Below are 18,684 nucleotides of genomic sequence, written 5' to 3'. Positions count from 1 at the left end.
GGTCTATTGATTTGACAACGATCCTTATCTATCTGGGGTTTTATCTTTTTTTAATCTCCTGTCTTCTCTGATGGGATTTTACAGTGTAAACAGAACCACTTATTTGTTGGTGTAAATTAATAAAAAATATATATTTTGCAGCACCCCAGTGGAGCCCTGTGCAGCATATGAACACAGGGTCCTTGTTGTTGTTCCCTGAACGCAGCGGAGCTCTTTCCCCATAAACACAGCAGACTTCAATAAGTTGAGGTGATTAAAAGGCTCTGTCATTCTTCTCTCACTCGTTAAGACGGCCTCTCGGATTTCAAGTGTCTCCTTTTACACTCCAGAGCCGCCACATTGATCATGGGACCGGGGCTGAAGTTTTATTGCGGCCGCTAGAGGTGGATGCAAAAACACACACACAAACGCACTAAAAAGAAAAGTTGAGTGGGATGGACTCAGAGGGCAACTAGCCCTAGTAGGCTCCACTCTCACTGGGTTTAAAAAAAAAAAAAAGGAGAAGAAGAGAGAAAGAAAAATGCGAGCCGGGCCATGAGTCGAGAGCTTCTCTGACACTGTTCAACACTTTTCATCCATTGGAAACTCCGGGTTATCCCTCGACGTTATGGGCGTACCTACTTGTTTTTTCATCACAGAAGAGTAAGGTGAGGGACGGGGGTCACAGCTCCATAAATACTTGGTGTGGCACAGTCTTTGGATGGACCCTGGAGGAGTAAATAGTGCCGGAGGAGCTTTACGCACAGGGAAGTACTGCGGCGACTTTTCTGCAAACTGATACCTCCATCTGTAGAGAAAACAAAGTTCTCCCATTTACCACCGTGAAGGTCGTGGTGCCTCTGGCTGATATGGAGAGTCTATGATTCCGTATTGGCAGAGATATAAATTGCTTTATTCTTCTCGCAGAGTGCGATGTAGTTCAACTTCACCTCCCAGAGTGAGCTATTTGTCAAGATGACAGCGCTTACACCTTTGAACCGTGCCGTGCTCGGACTGGCGTGGAGCTGTTTGAGTTTTCTGTCGTGCGCTCATTGCGGGTTAAGTGACAACCATGTGCACTCCAGTTTTATTTACAGGAGGTTGCGCAATCACGAGCGCAGGGAGATCCAGAGAGAGATCCTCTCCATCCTGGGCTTGCCTCACCGTCCGAGGCCCTTCTCTCCCGGGAAGCAGGCGTCCTCCGCGCCGCTCTTCATGCTCGACCTGTACAACGCGATGGCCGTGGAGGAGGAGGAGGAGGCGGCGGCTGCAGCGGCGGCGGCGGCTGCGGTGGAGCAGGGCGCAGGGAAGAGCTTCAGTGCCAAGGCTCAAGGGCACTCCAGGAAGGGTTACTACAGCCCCCAGCATGCCGGCTACAGCCGTGTGGCACAGCCTTACCGAGCGGCCCCGCTGTTAGGCCACAGCCCCGCACTCACCACAGCGCACGACACCAACTTTCTCAATGACGCCGACATGGTGATGAGTTTTGTCAATTTAGGTGAGTGGAGTTAAAATGTTCTCTTCATCAACTGCTTTTATTAAATCCTAATTCATACACTGAAAGTACAGAGAGGTAATTGGTTTTATTAATATTTCAAATGAAGAGACAAATTTAACAACCTCAAGACACAAAATCCTTCTCCAAATCATTTTTTATCCCTTTATATGGACTCCAATTTCTCTGCACCGCACTGAGGATAAGGGGATGTAAGGACATAGACGGGAGTTAGGCCGGTATACATAAATTAACACAGTAGCCTATTGGCCTCCTTGTTGTATTATGGATACATCAGCACGTGGAGTTCATACCGTCAAAATAAATGTAGATTTTATTTAAATAATCAAAAAGTATTACTCTCTAAAAATGTTGTGAGCATCCAAATTGTGTGAGCAAGTTTTTCACCTTTTGACTTTCATTCATTCATTTTTGAATGAATGACATATTCATTCATTCATTCATACATTCTTTATGTATTTAGTTTGAATTTCAACATTTAAATGAATAGGTGTCATTCATTAATTTTCAGATTTCAGTCATTATCTGGCCTCAGTTGCTTTTGCCTTGTTTGAAATATTTTTTCTATTTAAACAGAATGAAGCTCCAACATTCTTTGGACTTTATCCGTTTGTGCTGCTTTCTATTTAGCAGGAAAAAAAAGTAGCTGATGTATAATGATTGTGTTTGTTCAGTAGCCGTGACCTTTAACCCTGCAGTTCAGAGTAACTTATCAGATGACTGTCTGACCTTGAGAAAATTGGTCTAAATTATTTCCTGTTGTTAAAAGGGGAGTGATATTGACTGATGGCTGTAGTTCTTGAAGCTCTCTCACTAAGAGAAACCAGGAGCCTTATTCCTCATATCTGTGTTTGGTGTAGTATTTCATTTTCTCTAGTGATGATTCAAATATTAAACACATTACACATGAACTACCTTTAAAAATGAAACACGATGCAACATTGCAGAATTGTAAATTAATGATGAAATGAATCAAACTTTATGCCGTGTCTGCGCTGCAGTGTTGAGGATTTTATTTTCTTAAATACAGAAACACATGTATAAGTGGATTTCTATAGAGTTTCTTGGGAGTATATTCCCTCACCTTGGCTTGAGCCCATCTGTTTCCACTTACCACTATACCAGGGCATGTACACTGTCAGCCCTGAAAGCTCTGCTGTCGTTCTGGGGACTGTCAGTGAAGTGTTCAATAGGGCTCTGTCTTTATTACAGTATGTTCAAATATAGCTACTGACCTCAGCTCTTTTAGAAACATCTATGTGGGATCTCCCGCTGTGCAGCGTGCCTACTGTAAGTATGAATAGGAGGCAGCTATATGTATGCAAGAGGGGTAAAGATGTGACAATGTAACACATGCACAGGTCATTTATTAATCCTATACACAAAATATGGAAACTCGTGGTAGAAGCTGAATCCAGTTAAGATGGACACATCCAGAATGCACACAGCTTACCTTTACCGGAGAATGAGGCCATTATTGTTTCATTTTTAGCCATTTGAAAGTAAAATGCTCCATGCTCTCAGTGGCACTTCTGCTTCAGATTACTGCCTGTGGCTAAAATAATGGAACACGCTCAGTGGGTAAAAGTCAGACCTGACCTCTGACCTCTTTGTGCTAAGTAACCACAGGCGTTCTCCCGATAAAATACCAGGGAAATGCACTGCATGATATCACTACGGATGGCAGAATATCCACTGAGCTGAGCCACATGCCCCCTCTCTGTTAAACAGCAGGGGTGTGAGACAGTTAGCAGTCAGCGTTTATAGCATCAAACTATTGAAAGTTGACAGGTGAGGATATTGAGTGACTGAGGCTGAGTTATAAAAGTCTTCTTTTTTTTTTTTTTTTTACTCAGGAACTTTATTTTGAAAAATAAAGCAGTAGCCTACATGTCTTTTATTTATTCCCATGTAACAGAATATGAGTTTGTAAATATTTCCACAACTACAGGCCTTAACAGACATCCCACCTCATTCATTATGTTAGAAATATTTAGTTTTAAGGGTCAAGGGTCATGAAAGACTCTTAACACATTGTATGAAAACTACAGGAGGTCAGTAAAAGGTCAGAAATGAGGTCAGAGTAGACGCTCCCATGATGTTGAAGAATCCTGTCTGGTCTTTTCTCTCACTTGAGGATCAGACCAAAGTGTTTTTAATTGAAATCAGCCTGTTTTTCTTAACTGACAGCCCATTCATCATGGCCAGAGAATGCAGTTAAGGCACACAGTAGAGCGCCTGTCTGGGAACTGCTACCTGTATTCAGTTGACTGATTTAATGAACTGGAAAGTGCTTTTGTTGGTAGTCAAAATGTTTGGATTGGACCTGGAATGTAAAAGAAGATGTAATAAATTACCCTTTTTCTGTGCGTTAATGCTGGCATATTTTCTCTTTTGAGCAACTCACGTAGCGGTTCAGGAGGTGAAGCCATATATTTTGATCAGCATAAGCTCTGCTGCCAGTAAAAAATGAAATTCATCATAAAATATTTTTCTTTCCCAGTGGAGAAAGATAAAGATTTTTCCCACCAACGAAGACACTACAAGGAGTTCCGTTTTGATCTGACTCAGATCCCAGATGGAGAAGCGGTGACGGCTGCGGAGTTTCGGATCTATAAGGACCGCAGTCATGCCCGCTATGACAATATAACTCTGAAGGTTTCCATTTATCAAGTCATCAAGGAATATCAAAACAAGTAAGTACCAAATCAACTGAAACCTCACATTAATTTAAGTACTGTACCATGTTACTTATACTTTCATGTGCCAATATTGTATTTTCTTATTACATTATCACATTTATGTGAAAGTTATAGTTACCAGCTCAGGTGCAGATCAAGAGTTTACACTCCAAATACATGAACGGAAACTTACAGTAATAAGCATGTTATAGTGTTTTTGTTTAAACTAATAAAAAATATATAAAAACTATTTACAAAATTGCTCTTCCTTAAAACATCAATATGTTGCTTTTTCAGTTGTGCATTGTAGTCTAATAATATAATATAACACTCTGACAGGAGTCATGAATATTTCTACTTTTGATGATTGAAATATATTTTGCTGCTAGTGTATGAATTAAACTGAAACATCTCAATGCTTCTTGCACCAATAACTAATAGAACTTTATATGTTTTATGTATGTCAGGTGTAAATAGATGCTCAGTCAGTCCCAGAGGTAACAAACATTTCACAATACTAATAGTAATCGCAATAATAATGTTGATGATAATACAGGGCAGGAGGACTTGCATCAAGCCTGTTCTGAGTTATCTGAAATGCTGTGAAACACAAAGCACACGGCACACAACAAACATTGTCTTCTTTACAAACTGCAAATTGTTGGAAAGAAAACAGAAATAGCTGTTACTTCAGCTGTGCTTTGATCCCCTGCACTAATCTTATTTCACAGTTTAAAAAAAAAAGCAAATAGTCCCGCAGCTATTGTCTTGCACGGCTGAAACTTTCCACTCACACAGAACCTCCTTCTATCTCCAACTCTGCTCTCCTTCATTCGCACCATGTCTGCCCTACAAATATAGTCCTCGGATAAAGAGAGCTCCATTAGCAAGTTGGCCACTTATGAAGCTCAGAAGGTCCATCAGTTATCACTCGTCTTGTGTTGCCTGCCAAACTGGCCGCGTCCCAGATGAAACCTTGAGGGCCCATATTAGGGAGGTGGGGGGCTCCCTCGGGTGCTCCCATGATCACTGTTATGCCCACCACCTGCCTGTCTTAACAATATCCCGGAAGTTTAAACCATGACATAGCTGAATACACAAGGGTGTACTTAAAAGTGGGCCCACATTTGCTTGCCAAAAATGTGTGTGGGTGATTGAAGTGGAGATATGACCCTCCTGGGCTTTGAAAAGGTCCAAGTCAATGGACTCTACCATCTTAAAGGGGAAGACTGCTCAGTTTGAGTTTTCACACACGTTTTTATGAGGACTTGTATGCTTTTAGTTTAGTTAGAAACCTTAGAAGCAATATTGAAGAATGCGATTATTTTCAACTAAACAACTCTAATGATTTCATATCTATCTATCTATCTATCTATCTATCTATCTATCTATCTATCTATCTATCTATCTATCTATCTATCTATCTATCTATCTATCTATCTATCTATCTATCTATCTATCTATCTATCTGTCTATCTGTCTGTCTGTCTGTCTGTCTGTCTGTCTGTCTGTCTGTCTGTCTGTCTGTCTGTCTGTCTGTCTGTCTGTCTGTCTGTCTGTCATTATTTTATTCAAAAAGGTAGATTGCCCTGCACCATTTCTACAACATCCCCTCAACACTCAAGATCAGGAAGATCAGGGTTATGAGTTATGAGTTCTTTAGCAAATATCATCATCAGTTCACTTCATCTCAATTCTTACAGTTTTTCTCAGTAACTTTAGTGCATTTCTCACATCACTATTACAGTAACATTTGCACAACAGTTAGTGCATTTCTCAAAACAATTAGTACAAAGTTAGTACAGTAGTAGTAGTGTATAACCTGCAAAAGTGTATCATTTGCTCAAAATAGATAGTTTTTCCCTCAAAAGCAAGTATTCATGTCAATGAAACTGTCGGTGTTGTCAAAATGAGAAATCCTGACACCATTGTTTATGAACAATATAGTCAAAATGGCTTTGCCATGTTTTCATTATGACAGTTGTGTCAGGTCTTGGTGACACTTCCTAAAAATGCTCAAGACAGCACTATACACTACTTGTACAGCCATGTGAAAACTACAGTAAAGTTACACATTACTGTATTTAGTGGAGTAACTGATACTGAATACGTATGTTTCACATTTTTACTGCATATGCTCTTTGCAATTTACAGTAATTTGTTCACAGCATCGTGCAAAAGAAAAATACACTACAGTCATGTATTTACAACAAACACAAGAAACACCCTTTGGGTAGAGCTGTGCACAACTGTAAACAATATTACAGTACTGTAAGTCGTCATTCCTGCACATCCAGACGTTCCTGTCTGTCTGGCCACATATTTTCATCTACATAAATCTGTCAATTGTAACGATTGAAATGGATTCAATATTCCCAAAGACATTGCCATCCTCGCTTTGTATCTCTCTCAACCTTATGTCATTGTTTGCAATCACCATTGCACAAAGGCTTCCTCTTGTTGCAGAGAAAAAAGGGCCTCTTTCACCTATGCAAAGTTGTCTTGCAATCCTATGTGGTGCAGAGTAAAATTACAGTAATGTAAACATGAGATATACTGCATTAACTGATATTACTGTAGTCGTGTACAATATCAGTGCTTCCTACTTGTAAAATGCTGCAGTACCATACTGTAAACATGGCAAATCTTTACTGTAAGCAGGTTGCTGTAATACACTACAATACAGGAAATCTATACTGTAAAGCTGTAAGTCTAAATGTAAAATGTAAAAAGTTGTCCCACTGTAAGCTTAATGTATGACACAATGACAGTAGTGCAGTGCAGATTGTTTAGTGATGAATTACTGTCCAATACTATACAGTACATACCTGTTCTCCCTACGAAATGTTTGAATAATTGAATTTACAGTGGTTCTCCCAACATTTAAAATTTGCTTGACAGATTTTGACAACTTGTTCAACAGTTTGTATGTAGTGACTCAAGCAATGAAATGAGGACTATTAGTTTTATAGGGAATGACTATTCAACATTTGTAAGCACTGTATAGTTCATTTTGACTGACATGACATAAGCAAATGATAATGTTATAAAACAGCAGAGAATTGTATGAAAGCAGCTGATGATCAACTGCAACTGACATGTCCAAAATCATTTGCAATTTGTTCAAAGGAATGAGAAATTACTACTATGATGTGCACAAATGACTAAATGTTGTGGAGGTTTAACTTTTAAAAAAAAAATTCTGATCTGAGAAATGCACCAAAGCAACTGTAAAAAAAAAAAAAGAAAAAGAAAAAGAAAAAACAAACTCACTCGATTATGATTAAAGTAAAAGTGGCAATCCAGGTTTTAAAAAGTGCAGCACATCTTACTCAGTGGTGTGATGCTGAGATGGAGATGATGTTCTTTCTAAACAAACTTATGTTTACGTTCACTGTTTCTCACTGTGTTTACAGTATCACTGAGGTCCAACCAAGATTTTGAATGCATTTCCTCTCCTCTAAAGCACGTACAGAAGCAATTCTTAGATGGATTTGAAACCTTTAGGGCACTTCAAAAAATGACAGCGCACCAACCCTGACCTTCTTCATATTGCTATTGGAGACTGATGACATATGAAACAGACTTTAAAAAAGTCTAAACAGACTGAGTTCCTCTATCCCTGGTTTCCACTCAGTTAAACTTGCTTTCAGTGGGACAGTACATCCAGTAATCACAGATTAAAGGGTGGGAAAAACATTTTCCCTCTTGGACGGGGCGGTGAGAGTTGCAAATTCTTACCTACAGAAACTAAATTATCACAGGATGTAGCCTTAATGCTGTACATTTCAAAGAGGAAGTTCAGCAGGAAGTCACTCATAAGGATTAACCTTGTGTGGTTGAGTTTTATTACACCTGTAATAAACACATGAATAGTTCCTGAACTCTCGAGGCCACATGGAAAATCTTGGTTCTCTCCAACCAGCACCATGTAACCACAAAAACTGAACAGGCCTTATCCGATCTGCTGCTTGAAAATATTCCAATGCAAATTGCGCAGCGGGGACTTTTTCAACTTAGGGTTTGATTGATGCCTTATGTCAGAGTCATGTTAAAAATACACACAAGGGCTGATATGCAGGATTCATACCTCCTGAAAAAGGTTTTACTCATCAAATAGCTGAGATTTCTGCCCACGCTCTGCCACAACAGCTCTGCAGTTTATTATATAGTCACAGCGTCTTTGGCAGCTTTTTTTTCTTTTTATCTCGACTACAAAGCTGGCACACAAAACATCACCAAGTTACTCTTACGCACCAAATCACCAGGTTTCAACAGTGAGCGGCTTTTTGGAGAATAATGTTTGGTTTCAAAATGATAAAGAGATGAAGAAACTAATAAAAGCCATTCAGATTCTGGCTTCTGCTGCACAGCGTGGGCTGAGGCATCCATTTGTGTTCAATCAGTGATACCTCCTTTATCTCCTCTTGCCTAAGTGGTTAAGATGCACATGGTTTCTGTTTTATGTCATATTAAAGCTACAGTATGAAGCAATAAGGTGCACAGGCCATTTCCATTTAAAAAAACTGTGGCAGAGGTTTTGTAATTTGTTTATAATGCAGCTGTAAAGTGACCATTCATTTCATCATTTGTTTGGTCTGAAATGCAAAAGTAACAATCTTGAAAATCAACGCACTGGATTGTGAATTTTTCCTACATAATCAGAAGATACACTGTATGGTTTTTATTGTGTACTGTAGCTATCATTGATAATGTGTGCATCATTTGAACTGCAGTTTATTTAATACATATGTTTGTTGTTTTTTCCCCCCGTTGTGTTCTTCTACCTTCAGAGATGCAGAGACGTTCTTACTCGACTCCAAAAAGGTCCAGGCGTCCGATGGAGGCTGGCTGGTGTTTGACATCACGGCCACCAGTAACCACTGGGTAATGAACCCACAGCAGAACCTGGGCCTGCAGCTCTGTGTGGAGACTGTAGATGGCAAGTGAATATCAGATTTTATTTCTATTTGTTCCTTCCCTTGTAACATCACCAGATTTATTTAAGACTGTTGGAATCCAAAAAAGGGGTCAGGAAGTTCATCTTTTGAAACCATTCATAATGTCTGTGTTTGATTAAGAACCAGTATTTTCATTGACTTCAGAGCGAATCTGACTTGTGCATCTGACTTTGGTGATTATTTATCAGCAATAAATAACCATAAATCCACCAATAAGATTAATGGGCTGATCCAGTCTTTGTATTTTTAGTGATTCTGGACTTCAGCTTTACCTTGAAAGCATCATAAAATAATAAAGTAACCGTTTTTTCCTCTGTTTTGTTTTGAACGTTTTATTTACCTGCTGATTTTTAAAAGGACGAAGCATCAACATAAAATCTGCTGGAATCATTGGGAGGAACGGGCCCCAGTCCAAACAGCCCTTCCTGGTTGCTTTCTTCAAGGCCAGCGGGGTGTTACTTCGCTCTGTCAGAGCCGCTGGTGGGAAGAAAAAGAACCACAATCGCAATAAATCCACTAATCAGCAAGAATCATCCAGGGCGCCAAAAAGTGGAGGTATGTGCTCTTTTACGACGTGATAGATTTTTTCTATAATTTCTTTTACATAAAATCTCTAGATTTGATTACATTTTAACGACAAGCATCAGACTGTGGATGCGTTTGTCAGACAAACCATTGTAACCGTCTGCAGCCAGGTATCTCCACAATTACCGGCCAGATTGCTATAAAATTGGAAATAATATTTTGCTCATCTGCTCACAGTGATGGGCTATCTGCCATGAGTTTGAGGTGGAATGAACTTTCAATATTGTAAAAGCTTCCTTGTACAAAATGTTCTTTTGTTTATTCCTCCAAAACTGTTTCTTTAACTGTAAATGTCCCTGTGTGCGAAACAATTAATTTTCAATTTGGAAATAAACAAGGTTTTTATTCAGGATTCAATTCAGATCCCAGGTCAGCTCTTCTCTCTTCTCAACCAAAGTGACACTGCTGTTACAATACTAGACAGAGTGACTGAGAGGTGGAATGGCTTGTGGATTAGTCTGTAAGGTACTGGGCTGTACATGTCATTAATGATTAATCAGGAATAATTAATAATCCAGCACATCGATGGATGAGTTACTGTCATCTTCATTAATTAATGATTCTCTGCAGCTCTACAGTCGCAGCTTCTAGATATCTGTGACTCTACAGGCTATAAATTCTGTGCAACATTTACTGTTTGTTAATAAATTAAGATTTATTGGAAATATTTCCGAACACCGTATTAATGTACAGACACAGTGGCGTGTATGTTTTTAGTGCATTCATTAATGAGTTTTACAGACATCTATGCTGTATTTAATCTTCCCATAATAAGCAGGAACAGCAGGATATAAGGAGATGTTATTATCTGTCATAATCACTTATCTTAATTTTCAGATTATAACACCAGTGAACAGAAGCAAGCCTGTAAGAAACATGAACTCTATGTCAGCTTTCGAGATTTGGGTTGGCAGGTAAGGCGAAGTGATTTCACTACTTTTGCACAAAGCAGTGATAGAACTACCACATGGCAATAACGCAAAGAATGACACACTTGTTAAATTTAGATTATATGGTCACACTGAGAAAACATATAAATGTGTCACAAATAAAGAAAAACAGATTGTCCTCTTTTTTTTTGTCTGTCTAGGATTGGATCATTGCACCTGAGGGCTATGCTGCTTTTTACTGTGATGGTGAATGCTCGTTTCCACTCAACGCGCACATGAACGCAACAAATCATGCAATTGTGCAAACCCTGGTGAGTATCCTTTAGAGTCTATTGCACATGTCTCCTAGAATAAAGCCATGTTTTCAACCTCCATAATGTTCTTAGCAGTTATGATTCATTTGCAACTTGCTGCAGTCGCACCTCTTTTAAACCTACCTCATGCTTTCACTTATAGGTCCATTTAATGTTTCCTGACAATGTGCCAAAGCCATGCTGTGCCCCAACCAAGCTCAACGCAATATCAGTACTTTACTTTGATGACAGCTCAAACGTTATCCTCAAGAAATACAGGAATATGGTAGTTAGGTCTTGTGGTTGCCATTAGTGGCTGGGCTAACTTTAATTTATGCTATCTGCTATGGGAATCGCTGGAAAACACATCTGCTGCAGGTGTGATGTGATGTACAGTATTATGTATATAAAGTTTTATTACCTAATTTATTTTCTTTTTTTTAAAAATAGCACTGAATATTGTGATATTTAAATGATTAGGACAAAATGATTTTACTTTATGCCAGTTATCTCATATCTTTTGTGTCCGTTGGCATATACTCCCTCTTAGTTACGCCTGTATAACTTGTATGAGTAAATTATTCACTGGAGTCATCATGATACATAAGGTTACATCCCCTCCTGCTTGTTTTTCCATTTTCTAATATAATATGTGTGTGTGCTTTTTTCCTTCAATGCTAATTTCATAATCTGTTTGTTTCTTAATAATCTTAAATGACTGACACAGATACAGAGAAGCAAAGATACTGTACACAGAAACAGTTCAAATATGAATTTGATAAACAAAGGACATGATGCTACTATACTAAATTGAACAGGCTGTGATCTGACTTGATCAGTGCAAAAAGAAAAACAGTGCTGGTTCTCCTATACACCAAACTGCCCAAAGCTATTTTCAAGCTGTCACCATCTTTCAGCACTGATACCGTTTCACCTTTTCCATGTCAGCTTTGTGTTTTGTTTTGTTTTGTTTTTACAAGCGTGTTCTCAGATGGGAATTGTGTCAATCTGGAATGAAACTCTTATTATGCCGAGTGTTCATGAATGAATGCTTTACACTTTGCAGGGCTTTTTTTCTTTTCAAAAACAATGTTATTGTTAATCTCTTCCATAAACACTGTTCCTCTGAGTCGTAGCTGCGAACATCTCCGCTCCGCACTAATTTCTAGCTCTTGTTTGGGGAAAGTATATCTCAATGTAGAGTGTTGTGTATTTTAATAAATGTACCACTTGAAAACCACAGTCTCGTGCTTTGCCTTTTCTTGACCTCACAGCTTTTCTCGCTCCATTCATCACTCTCAGCTATATGCGGAACTGCATTTCATCTTGGACCTTTTTTCCCCCCTCTGTCCTCCAGCTGCAAGGTCTCCAGACTTTTTTAAATTCAAGCTGTCCCTTCGTATTTCTGTTTGGAGCTCTGCGGATGTTTCACATGTGTGTTACTGGACTACCGTCTCAGCTTTATAACTGTTTGACAAGTATGATATAAACTCGGGGTCCACCCACAGAGCCTGTTGACATGCTCTCGGGGAGTGGTAATGCTAGTGGTACAGTTGTAGCAGTAAAGCAGTGCTGTGACCTCCAAAACAAAACGAACTCGGCAATTATCACGAGGCTGCCAGCAGAGCAAGGTATATTGTTTTGTAACCAATCCCTTCCAGGTTATGGAGGAGAAAACAACCATCCGCCCAATGATTTATGTGATATGTGTGTCACACCTCTTGCTTGCTTGCTTTCTGTATGCTCACATCCTCAGAGCTAAGATTCAACCCTGGAAACAAAGTGGAGACCATAAACTGTAACGGAGCGAGCGTGCTACATTCCCTCCTCGCTCAGGTTGAGCAGAACTTGCAGAGAAGTGTGAGAGAACGTGCTATTTCCAGAGAAACACTCTGGTTACGCACAGATTTTCAATGGTCTTGGAAATGTAGGGATTAGGTTAAGGATTAATATTTATTTACACAACTGTGTTGACCTTCCCTGAACACAGGATATGTACTGTGCACTTTTCTCCCCCCACCTTCCCAACTTTTATAACATTTTTTCTCTGACATGGCAGAACATTGAGTGACTGTATTTCACTTAATTAAAAGCAGTGGCCGGCCTGCCCAGATGTTATGTGGGCTGCATCTAAAAGGAGTGTTGACATTCAGTGAATAGAAGAGGCCACCTGCTAACTTAACTCTTGGCTTGAGGGGTGATTTGCATTCCTGTGGCCTGTTGCCTGGCATGATTACTCCTAGCACTTCACAATCCCATCTACTGTTTAATATCATGGATTCTTTCCAATTCAACTACATTTCTTCCTTTTCTGTAACGCAGGAGCTGCTATGAATGAGCTCCTATTTAAGTACCCCGAGACTCCGCAGCCCTCTTGACAGCAACCTCCTCACCACATGAAAGGAAAGGGTAACAATTGCCATACTCAGGGCAGATTAATATATCGGCCCCCTTTCCTCTGAGACCCCCGCGGTCAAAAGCCAGCCTGCAGTGAGTCAGAGGTGCCTCGACATTCATCAGATCAGCACTTCCAGTGGCCACTTTAAGCTGGAAAAGGTCACAACCCACAGAAGTTTACTTTTCATGAAGGGCTTCTTGTGCATTATTCGTGCATCACCCTCTCAGGTTTACCAAATATGCCACTACACACTATTTGGCTTTAGACTTTACACTTTACATAATGTCAGGATGTCTTTCCAGGTGCTGATATTACAGTACTTTTTTTTTTTCTAACATGTTTATTCTCTTAAACCTGATGGAGAAAACAGGCACGTTCATGTGAGTGGCTCTGAGGAACATGTTCTTTTGTCCAGAATATTTAGTTAGGAGAGATCATCTTGAAGCTCTTAGCTCTTAGTAGGCAGGACTGGCTGTCTGCAAATGCTTGATGATTCAGGTCATTTCTTAATCTAATCTAAACCATCAGTGGCAGGAAATACACTGACAAATACTGCAAAACAAAAACAAAGGGCTGCTGTTACGAGCCACTGATCTTGTCAGACCACCAGCAGAGGTGTAGGTATGAGCTGGGGGCCACTCAGACAGGTCCTGTAACAATGTTTCATACAGGCTGTAGAACTTCTACATCTACATCAGAACAACCTACATTTTAGCACAGTGATTTCCCAGTTATCCATGTTAGATGTATGTAAACAACAGTTTATAAGTGGCTTATGTGGAAACATGCAACAGAAACATTGGAAGGGGAATATTATTTTTGGGGCATAATGACAATAAACTCCACCAAACTAAACTACTAAACTAAGTTTTATTTATTTACAGTTCATTTTAAGTTGTTTGTTATTCATTTTCTAAACATATGTTCTGAATGAGAACATTGGTTTATGAAATGAAATTATGTGGTGAGAAGTCAGTGAAAGAAAAGTTGTATTTTCCACAAACATACTGTATTATAAACGATGTAACTAAACATTTGTTCATGTTCTTGGTGGAGTTTATTAGAGCTGCTACTGTAAAGACACACCTCTAGTTAAATGTTGACTTTTCATTAACATGCTTCAGTTTCTGGTGCAGTCCGCTCTAATGTCAGCGGGTTGGTTGATGGACGTGATGCTGACTTTGATCACATTTTGGTCAGTTTGTTACAACTGCAAAATGTAATAGTTATTGTTCGTTTGTTTTAGCGGTTCCATGTTTCATAGATTTACCCTCTGTTAAGCAGAGATCTTTTTCTTGCTCTCGCTAAGAGTTTATTTTCAAAGTCTCACCTTGCAGTCCATCCACAAGGCAAGTGAAATTGTATCTAATAAAAATGTTGTGCAGTTTACCTTATTCATCTCCCCACATATGGTTCTCCTTATTTGTATTCTGTGGGTGGGCTATGACTTCCATACAGCTCAATCAGTCCCTCTTGAAAAGGGAGACCATATGGGTCACATTTTTACATGTTGTTTGGTATGACAAGGCTGCAGCAGGACCAGAGAGGAATGTGTCCTCTCAGAGGGCAACTCAGAAACTCCGCTATGTTTGCTTGTTATTCACATATTCAAGTTCACTTCCCGAGCCAGAGAAGAGAGGCGTTTTGGGTCCTGGGAGTTACAACAGAGTGTTTGTGAACTCAGCTGTCACTTCCCATTACCATTAGAGGTGGCACCTGTGCATTTAAATCATTTCTATATTTTGGAATCGCATGCTTTCAGTCTTTATTTTAACATTTAATAAATCTAAACCCTCTGTTTACTTTGTATAACGCTGTAAAATGGATGTACACACAGTTGTTTTTAAAGCAAATCCTGGTTGGGCTTTCCATTTTCCCCTTTCTCTAGTGGATGAAGCATTTATGAAAGATATTTTCCACGAGAATCCAGAAAAACACTTTGAAAAAACAGACATGAGCCTGTTAAGATTCTTTTGTGGGTTTGTTTCTGGAGAAATAAAAGCGTCTGTCATGATACTTCGCTCTTTGTGTGCTGGTTAGTTATGTCCTCCTGTTGCCCATCTATTGTACAATTTATGTCAAAGAGCGCATAAAATAAAAGGAAAAGATGAAACTGAAGCAGATGCGCAGGATATTAACCTGTTTCTGAGGCCAAGGACATCTCTATCCAGTATTATTCATTGTTGATTTACTGTAACAGTGAGCTTTAAACCAATGTTTAATATGCTGCCAGAACAGGGCACATCAGAAGAATGTGGGCATATCTGGGCACAATTATGAACTAAGTAATAAAGAAAGATCAAAAGCAAGGTAGCAAAGAGAAAAATGCTTTTATTAAAACCTGCTGCTCTGTTGTCTCCAAGATGAAAACACTCGGAAAAAGCTTGTTTTTGTCCAAGTCTTTAGATTTAATGCACTGACTCTACATTAATCACAATCACTGTAGTGCCCAGAGATAATTAAAGGTATCTAGCTGTGTTTATAATGCAGATTGAAAGTATTACTGAGCTGAGCTGAGCTAACACTCAGAAACCTCTCTGCAGCTTATTAAAGAAAGACAATCATCCACCTCACTGACCAATGACTGCAGTGATTGTTAAAGGAAAGGTGGGAGACTACAGGAGGATGACACCTCCTGCTGCCCCATGCTGTGTGTGTTTGCTGCTGTCACTGAGTTTTGTAGCAAAATGTGTTGTGTACACTGCTCAAAAAGGTGTAAGTAAACTCAGCCATTGTACTTTGATGAACAAAATGTATGTGACCGCACAGGGCTGATGTTTACTGCATCTGTCCTGTCTCACACCACCATAAAATCATGAACAAAACAAGGCTGTTTTTCCAATTTGGAGAGCAAATAGAGACGTCAACACTCTCCACTTAACCCAGTTCATGTGTATACCGCTGTTGTAAATTTTGCTGTGAAATTTAATTTCTCCCACCAAGGATACGGCTATGCTGAAGGAAACCTCTGCGCTTTATGATCCAACCGGAGCAGTAATCCAGCCGTGAAGTCCTCTACGGTGCAATATAAAAATCTACACAATAAATTTTGAGCTGCTTAGAAAACAGTCTGCTTGTGAATGTATATCTGTGACAACTGCTGTTGACTTGAAGAAAAAGACCATATGAAGGTGAGTGATTATTGATCATTAACTGGCGAGGACTGAAGTGCTTTTGATCGCACCCCTTATTAAATATGATGTTCATCATTTTGAACAGGCGAGTAATCAAGCAGGAGAAACAGAACTTAATAAATCAGTGTTCAACAGCCCTCGATGTGACTGTGTGTGGACACAAACCCGACTCACAGGTCAGTGGCTTTTGTGACTAAAAGCCACGGGACGCTCTGCGGTGTGATTACTGCAAGGATAATCTTTAACACACATGGTGTCTCTGAGGAGAGCTGTGGAAAGTTGGCTCAGAGCGGGCGGCCTTCCTGACGAAAGGTAGACTGATATTTTTATAAAGGCCTATATTATATATATATATATGGTGGTCATTTTATATAAATGGTATTATAATTTTTTTCTCTTGGTTTTTCTTGCCTTTAAGAGCAAGTTTTTAATATGTGTTCAAGTTTGTTTTTCAGGCATGATTCAGTTTCAATTACAAACCATCAGGCAGTCAAACTCTTCCATCTTCCCTGGGTATGAGAGACTGTGTCATAATTATTGCTTTCAGGGGTGATGATAATGTGCTATTCGCTCAGCACCATGGACTCTTTTGTTGTTACAGTTCAGTTAAATCCATGATGTCGAAATTGAAGACGGATGGACGATGAAAATTGATTTAATCTGGTTCCTGTTTTCTTTCTCCCACTTTGTTTTCGGTATATATCTGAGAGCTTAAAACCTCTTTCATGCCATGCCGAAACCTGTACTCTATAAAGTGCTGTTTTTCACATCTGTTTCTTTCTTAGTACAAAAAAAAGGAGAATAGTCCCTTTCTTTTATATGCGCCATTTTCCAGTGGAGAAACATGTTGTGGCTGTTTGATTTTATTTAATATTTTGAAGCATTCATCATCTGCCTGGTCTCCAAAATCCTCATGTGTAAAATATATTGTTCTCAGGAGACGGCTCACAAGCTAGAGCAGAGACATCCTTTTTCCTGTCAAAGCAAATCTGTTTGCCTAATCTTCACAAACCTAAAGAGCATTGTCTAGATCTCATAGTTGTTAACATTTGTTAGTAGCCTCATAATTACATTAAATAACCATCTTGCAACACTTTATAAGTCTTTTAGATTTAAGTCAAACAACATGGCTGTGATCTCTGAGGTCGAGAAACACACAAAACTGTTGCTGTTGTGATTCAAAAATCCACTATTTGATGTGTTGCATGAGTCCTGAAAATCCTCCATCCAAAAAATGAGTTACAACATCAAAATTGCCATGTAATATGGAGACCAAACTACTTGCAAAGTAATCTGACAATATGTGATTCTTATATCGTATGAATGTATGCTCTACAGAAAAATGTTTTTACAGGTGCTTCATCTATCAATGTTCCCTTTTAAACCACAACCACAACTTTTAATATCTCCAAAAAACGGCCATTTTTTATTGTCTCACAAATGTCAGATTAACTCTTTCCAGGCACTAGGTTTTGTAAAATGTCAAATTTTCCTCTACTTACATTCTTAAGTTTTTTTTTTTTTACTCACCTGTGTTACATTATTGATTCCTAAAAGCAGGAAAGCCCCTGAAGGCCGGGTGTTTAAAGTGACTGTCCTGCAGCTGGTATTTGTCAAGATAAACTGTAGCTGCCGAGATTCCTTGAAAGCAGAAATGTGAAAAGGCCAGTTAAGGTTAAGTGATTGATCTAGTTATCATTGATTGAAACCTTACTTTGTGATATTGTAAGGAATAGTTTCCATAACATATTTATCTAAAAGGGTTGACATATACATTGCTCTGATTCTGATCAGTGCACTCACGTCTGAAAATAATTTAAAGCCCAACAAACCACTAAAACCGTGAAATTATATCAAATGCATGAACAGTTATTCTCAGGCAAATAAAAAATAAAATTCCCTTTTTTTTAATAATAAGCACTTATTTGGTTTTTTGTAAAAAAAAAAAAAAAAACGCTGATAAAAAGGTTAAACATCAAGTTTAAAAGTTTCAAGGCTTCAAAATTCAACCATTAATCCCACTTTGTTGCTTTTCTTTGGGGAAACATGAATAAGTGATTAGAGCTAATACACAAAAAGGCATTTTAAATTTTAGGGGGTGGCAACTGATAGACATCAACCTTGAAGTCTGCTACAAAAAAGGCTTTTCAGGGCCGATCATGTGAGTCACTCTCCTCCCCTGAGAGAGAGGTAGAGGTCTCTCATCACAGAGCAGTTTAGTGCGGTGAGATGGTTGAATGCTAGGAC

The 18,684-nt window shown here is 39.1% G+C and overlaps 1 protein-coding gene across 1 annotated transcript; it reads left to right on the top strand.

Moving 5' to 3' along the window:
• Nucleotides 1-498: 498 nt before the first annotated feature.
• bmp5 (bone morphogenetic protein 5) lies at nt 499-12,142 on the top strand. The gene is made up of 7 exons (XM_085800256.1): nt 499-1,477; nt 3,999-4,191; nt 8,970-9,118; nt 9,495-9,692; nt 10,560-10,636; nt 10,813-10,923; nt 11,069-12,142. The coding sequence occupies exons 1-7, from the start codon at nt 955-957 to the stop codon at nt 11,216-11,218; spliced, it is 1,401 nt and encodes a 466-aa protein (XP_085656382.1). The 5' UTR covers nt 499-954; the 3' UTR covers nt 11,219-12,142.
• Nucleotides 12,143-18,684: the final 6,542 nt, after the last annotated feature.

Source organism: Trachurus japonicus, chromosome 15 (assembly GCF_045865225.1).
Source record: "Trachurus japonicus isolate A0001 chromosome 15, Traja_1.0".
NCBI lineage: Eukaryota > Metazoa > Chordata > Actinopteri > Carangiformes > Carangidae > Trachurus > Trachurus japonicus.
This window is presented reverse-complemented; position numbering and strand designations above follow the sequence as displayed.